This window comes from Phyllostomus hastatus, unplaced genomic scaffold (genome assembly GCF_019186645.2).
Source record: "Phyllostomus hastatus isolate PE091 unplaced genomic scaffold, TTU_PhHast_1.1 phas_contig_150, whole genome shotgun sequence".
Taxonomy (NCBI): domain Eukaryota; kingdom Metazoa; phylum Chordata; class Mammalia; order Chiroptera; family Phyllostomidae; genus Phyllostomus; species Phyllostomus hastatus.
In genome coordinates this window covers 27,140,420-27,147,015 of record NW_025333611.1, presented here as the reverse complement: position 1 = coordinate 27,147,015, position 6,596 = coordinate 27,140,420, and the positions used below count along the sequence as shown (strand labels likewise).

Below are 6,596 nucleotides of genomic sequence, written 5' to 3'. Positions count from 1 at the left end.
AAAATCCTGCTTGCTTGAGCTTTGTGAACTGTATGTCTTGACAGATTACAGAAAAACACATTTGTTTATGTCCTTAAAAAGGCAAAAGCAAATTGTTTGAGTGTTACTACAGGCCCAAAATTTCTACCCTAAGATGATAAAAGGTGCCAGAATACTCCCTTCCCATGCTGGAATATTGCACATGTATTTCCCATAGGACCTCAGTGGTAGGGCACTGAAAAACCCCTCTTCTTTTGCCATCTGATTGCTGAGTGAGTAAAGCATTTGTAAAGGGTACTCAAAAAGGAATTTGACCTGTCATCAAAGTTTAAGAATTTAGGTGACCTGAAATAACATACTGGATCACTTCTCCACCCTTTGGCTAAGATCAAGTGTAGTAAAATAACATAGTGGGTATAATGCATTGAAATCTGGAAACTATTGACAATTATAAAATATCAGCACTGGTTCAATAAGCCCTGAAGAAGAGAAACTTCTTTTTATTTCTAGATGTATGAAGAGCCTTGAAATGGAAAGAAGGGTGAAAGCTTGTGCATGGTGAGAACACCTATGACTCGAACATGGGGAGGGGGGGGTTAAATTTTTTTCTTTTCTCACAGCAAAACATAATATGTTCCTGAGTATTTTTTTCTCTGAAATGTCTTAAATATTAAGTTTTTAATTCTTGTGAGAGGTGATGGAGTTTGTAATTTTCTTCACATTTCCTACTTTTCTCTCCTTTATGTTATCCCAAAATTCACCGTAACTGCTCTAGTTCAGAGAACCTACCATAACTAAATAATCAAATGCTTGGTTAGATGTAAAATTTCAAGTGCTCTACTAGTCATTATTTTCCTTTATGAGATACATGATCATCACTATATCTTCATATGACCTTAAGTTTTGTAGCCTGCATAAAGACCTGTTTTTAAAGACTTGATCTTGGGTTTTATTCATCTGGGTGAAGTGTGTTAAATGTTCAATGTCAATGAATTAAAATATTTTGAATGATAATATTAATACAAAATTAATCATGAAAAGCAAAAATAAAATCAACAAATACCAGTAGGAATTTATTTCTAAATGTTAAGAAAGGGAACCTGTGATTGCCCAAAATTTAAAACCCAATCATAGTAAATAAATGAGAGCTTTAAAAAATGTGATGCCGTTGTTACATTTACTAAATCATCCATTCATTTCCTGGAAATACAGAGGATAGAGGAACAGGTGACACCATGAGGAAACAATCAGACAAACTCTTAATGTAGGACTTTCTATAAGACAACTGGTCTGAACACTTCAAAAATTTAAATATCATAAAAGATGTAAAAGATGGGAGACTTTTCTAGAATAAACAGATGTAATACCCAATACAATCATGAGACTTGATTAAAAAACAAAATTTCTAAGATATTTCTTATAACAGATAGTTAAAAGTAAGTACCTTTAAAAAAAAAAAAACCTCAGGAGTGAATGTGAATTCTTACCAAGTTGAAGAAGTCAGGGAAGAGTAATGGAAAGATAATGAGATTTCATAGGAACTGGATTTTTTATACTAGGGAATCATTGTTAATTTTGTTGGGTGTGATACTGGCATTATGATTGTGTGGGACAATGCCCTTATATTTGGGAGATGCCTGATGACTTTTTTGGCAGTGAGGTGTCATGATGTCTTCAAGTTACACTCAGATGGGTCAGCAAAGAAAGAGGGAATGTGTTTGTAGAATAATGTACATGGATAGAACAAAAGTGACAAAATGTAAATAACTTTTAAATTTAATTAGGGTAGAAGTATGTTGGTATAGTTCTTTTTAACTTTTCCATACAGTATATTTGAAACATTTCTTAATACAAATATGTAATTCATAGGCTTTATTTTTTAGAACAGTTTTAGGTTTTACAGAAAATTGAGCAGATAATACCGAGAATTCCCACATACCTACTTTCTCCCACTCACAGTTCCTCCAGTTGACATCTTGCATTAGCGTGGTACATTTATTATAACGGATGAATCAATATTGAGCCATTATTATTAACTAACATCTGTAGTTTACGTTAGGTTTCACTCTTTGTGTTGTACATTCTGTGGGCTTTGACAAGCGTATAATGTCATGCATCCACAGTTCATAAAATTTTAGTTCCCCCAAATCCCCTGTGTGTTTCCTCTTATTCACCCCCCCTTCTGTCCCCCACCCCCACAACCACTAATCTTTTTAATGTGCCTGCACTTTTGCCTTTTCCAGAATGCCAGGTAGTTGCAATAATAGCATATGTAGACTGGCTTCTTTCACTAAGAAATATGCATTTAAGATTCCTCTGTAACTTTTTTGATCAATAACTAATTTCTTTTTATCACATTGTTAAAAAATACACAAAATGAGAGAAGCTAAAGACCCAACAACAAACCAATATATATACCTTGTTTGGCACTTGATTCAACAAATTATCTCTAAAAAGACATTTTAAAAAGATAATTGGAAATTTTTCAATATTTATGGGGTATTTGATATTATGAAACTATTAACACTGCTAGATGCAATTATTAAATGGAAGTTATGTAAAAATGTTCTTATCTGTTAGTAAGAAAAATAAAAATATAAAAATATCAACATTCACAAGAATAATTATCCAACTATGTTAGATTTTTATGTGGCTCAAATGCACCAAATTTTAGGAAAATGTGAAGTTGGACAATGCAGGAGAAAAATCTGAGTAAAAAAAAATATTTCAGTGTCCACAGGAATGTTCTCATGTGAATTCTGTGTTTTTTCTGCATCTCCATACTTTTCTGTTGGCTTGAGTGTGAGGATGGTAACCTAACCCTAACCACCACAGAGATGTGCACATGCCAGAACTCTGAATAAAAACTGGAAACTGACTAGTCAAAGCCTCCTTTCATCCTAGGACCGAAGTGACTCCCATTCTTCGAAGTTGATTTTTTTCCAGTTTAAAGAAGAACTGCTTGAATCTGTGAGGACACTGGAATGGACATTTGTCTATGTTTTCCATGTCGTTGTGGATGCAATGAAAAAGCCCTTCGAAAAGCAGATAAGACTTCAGTACACTAAGAGATGCTACCTGTAAATATTCCATTTAGATTACCATCAGTCTGAAGGGAAGGGTTGATTCTGTGAACGTTTTTGGAGAAAGTAAACATTCGGAAAGGACGCGGGGTGGCGCTGCAGCATTAGAAGTAGAATGAAGAAAGCTACCAGTCCGCCCTTGTAGCCAGACGCTCTGCTAGAAAAGCAAGCAGGAAGGGGAGGCTGTCTAGTGTGGTCGCTCCGGGATATCAGGGCCTTAGGCGTCTCTACTCCTCCAGGTATCTGGGACTTACCCAGAGACAGAGTCCGCGGCAGTGCGACCCCGAGCTGGGTCAGGTTTGCTGGGAGACCAGAAGGCGATGGAGGCCAGAGAAGGAAAGAAACGCTCTGTGAAACAAAGGCAAGTCTTGATATTCTTTGTTTTGCTGGGTATAGCTCAGGCTGGTTCAGAGCCTAAACACTATTCAGTGGCCGAGGAAATGGAGAGTGGCTCCTTTGTGGCCAATTTGTTAAAAGACCTGGGGCTGGAGGTAGACGAGCTAGCTGCGCGGGGGCCCCGCGTCGTTTCCAAAGGGAAAAAAATGCGTTTGCACTTGGATAGGCAGACCGGGGATTTGTTGTTAAATGAGAAACTGGACCGGGAGGAGCTGTGCGGCCCGTAGCGAGCCCTGTGTGCTGCCTTTCCAGGTGTTACTGGAAAATCCCTTGCAGTTTTTTCAGGCTGAGCTACAAGTTAGGGACATAAATGATCATCCCCCGGTTTTCCTAGACAAAGAAATAATTTTGAAAATCTCAGAAAGTATCACTCCCGGAGCTGCTTTCTTAATAGAATGTGCCCAGGACTTAGATGTAGGAAGCAACAGTCTCCGAAGTTACACAGTCAGCCCCAGTTCCCACTTCCATCTTAAATTACAAGAGAGTCCTGATGGCGTGATATTGCCACAGCTGGTGCTGGACAAGGCTCTGGACCGCGAGGAGCGGCCTGAGATCTTGTTAACTCTCACAGCGCTGGACGGGGGCACTCCGCCCAGGTCTGGCACCGCTCTGGTCCGCATTGAAGTCTTGGACATCAATGATAACGCCCCGGAATTTGCAAAACTGCTCTATGAAGTCCAGGTCCCGGAAAACAGCCCCATTGGATCCCAGGTTGCTGTCGTCTCGGCTAGAGATTTAGACATTGGAGCCTATCGAGAAATATCGTATGTATTTTCCCAAGCTTCTGAAGATATTCGCAAAACTTTTCAAATAAATGCGAAATCGGGAGAACTCCTTTTAACACAGAAACTGGACTTCGAATCCATTCAGACTTACACATTAAATATTCAGGCGACCGACGGAGGGGGTCTATCTGGAAGTTGTGCGGTGTTTGTCCAGGTGATGGACTTGAATGACAACCCTCCGGAACTGACCATGTCAACGCTGGTCAATGAAATCCCAGAAAACCTGCAGGAGACCATAGTTGCTGTGTTCAGTGTTTCAGATCTTGACTCCGGAGACAATGGGAGGATGGTTTGCTCCATCCAAGATGATCTTCCGTTCTTCCTCAAACCCTCTGTTGAAAATTTTTACACCCTGGTGACAAACACAGCCCTGGATCGAGAGATGACATCCCAGTACAACATCACCATCACCGTCACAGACCTGGGGACTCCCAGACTAAAAACCCAGCAAAACATAACCGTGCTGGTCTCTGACGTCAACGACAACGCCCCAGCCTTCACTCGAAACTCCTACACCCTCTTCATCCCCGAGAACAACAGCCCCGCCCTGCACATAGGCAGCGTCAGCGCCACAGACAGAGACGCGGGCGCCAACGCCCAGGTCACCTACTCGCTGCTGCAGCCCCAGGACCCCAGCCTGCCCCTGGACTCGCTGGTGTCCATCAACGCCGACAACGGACACCTGTTTGCCCTGAGGGCACTGGATTTCGAGGCCCTGCAGGCATTCGAGTTCCTGGTGGGCGCCACAGATCACGGATTCCCGGCGCTGAGCAGCCAGGCGCTGGTGCGTGTGCAGGTGCTGGACGCCAATGACAACGCGCCCTTCGTGCTGTACCCGCTGCAGAACGGCTCTGCGCCCTGCACCGAGCTGGTGCCCAGGGCGGCCGAGCCTGGCTACCTGGTGAGCAAGGTGGTGGCGGTGGACAGCGACTCGGGCCAGAATGCCTGGCTGTCTTACCAGCTGCTCAAGGCCACAGAGCCCGGGCTGTTCAGCGTGTGGGCGCACAATGGCGAGGTGCGCACTGCGCGGCTGCTGAGCGAGCGCGACGCGGCCAAGCACAGGCTGCTGCTGCTGGTCAAGGACAATGGCGAGCCTCCTCTGTCAGCCAGTGTCACGCTGCACGTGCTGCTGGTGGATGGCTTCTCTCAGCCCTACCTGCCGCTGCCCGAAGTGACGGCCGCCGCAGCCCAGACAGACCCGCTCACGGTCTACCTGGTCATCGCGTTGGCGTCGGTGTCGTCGCTCTTCCTGTTCTCGATGCTGGCGTTCATCGCAGTGCGGCTGTGCAGGAGGAGCAGGGCTGGCCTGGTGGGTGGCTGCTTGGTGCCTGAGAGCCACTTTCCGGGCCACCTGGTGGACGTCGCCGGTACTGGGACCCTGTCCCAGAGCTACCAGTATGAGGTGTGTCTGATGGGAGGCTCAGGGACCAGCGAGTTCAAGTTTCTCAAACCGATTCTCCCCAGCTTTCTTAGTGAAGGTGAGGTGAGGGTTAGTGAGGCAAAGCCCAGTTTCAGGGATAGCTTTGAATTCAGTTAAGATTTAATAAGGGTCTACTAACACTAGTCTCATTTGTAAAATAATTACTAATTAGCCCTAATTAATTTGTGAAAATTCCCTTTGTACTGCTTTGCCCATTGGGGTTGTGTCTTTTTATTTGAAATGTAAATATTTCAATTCAGTGCATGCGAATTACTAGAGTTTCTAAATGTGTTGTTTTGTGGTGTAATGAATGCTAACTTTCTTTGTATTTTCATTGGTGATTAATCTCCTTATAACTTAATTCCATTTAAAATGTGTAAGTAGCCCTGGCTGCTGTGGCTCAGTTGGTTGGGCATCAATCATCCTGCCAACCAAAAGGTCACAGGTTCCAGGTTCCATTCTGGGTCAGGTCACATGCCTGGGTTGCTGGTACAATATTGCACATGTTTCTCTCCCTCCCTTCTTCTCTCTCCAAAAAAAATAAATAAAGTTACAAAAATAAAACGTGAAAGTAAATTTTTTCCAAGGTCTGAATTTTTAAGTTAGAGTACCTTTTTCCAAACTCACTTCCCAGGGGGCCTAGGTAATTTTGCAACCCTACATTTTTAAATGTCTGCTCTCACTATATAGGGTTATTCTTTTCAGGCCCAGAGTGTTTGTTTGTTTGTTATTCTCTTATGCTAGTGTAACTTCTCCTGTGAAGTCACATTGGCTAAAACCATTAATATAAGTATCTTAATCAAAAACAAAGGGCTCCCTCACATTTTTCTAAATATATATTTTGCAAAGTGTCCATACAGGGAAATTACGATTCTTTAGAGATCATGAGAACTTTGACTATTGGATTCCACAAACTATCACATCAAAAGTGTT

The 6,596-nt window shown here is 42.7% G+C and overlaps 1 protein-coding gene across 1 annotated transcript; it reads left to right on the top strand.

Moving 5' to 3' along the window:
- The first annotated feature begins 3,353 nt into the window (after nt 1-3,353).
- Nucleotides 3,354-5,918, top strand: LOC123809202 (protocadherin beta-2-like). Its single transcript, XM_045824125.1, is given in 2 exon segments — nt 3,354-3,679; nt 3,681-5,918. Coding segments are annotated over 2 exon segments (2,397 nt in total). The 5' UTR covers nt 3,354-3,382; the 3' UTR covers nt 5,781-5,918.
- The last annotated feature ends 678 nt before the right edge of the window (nt 5,919-6,596 follow it).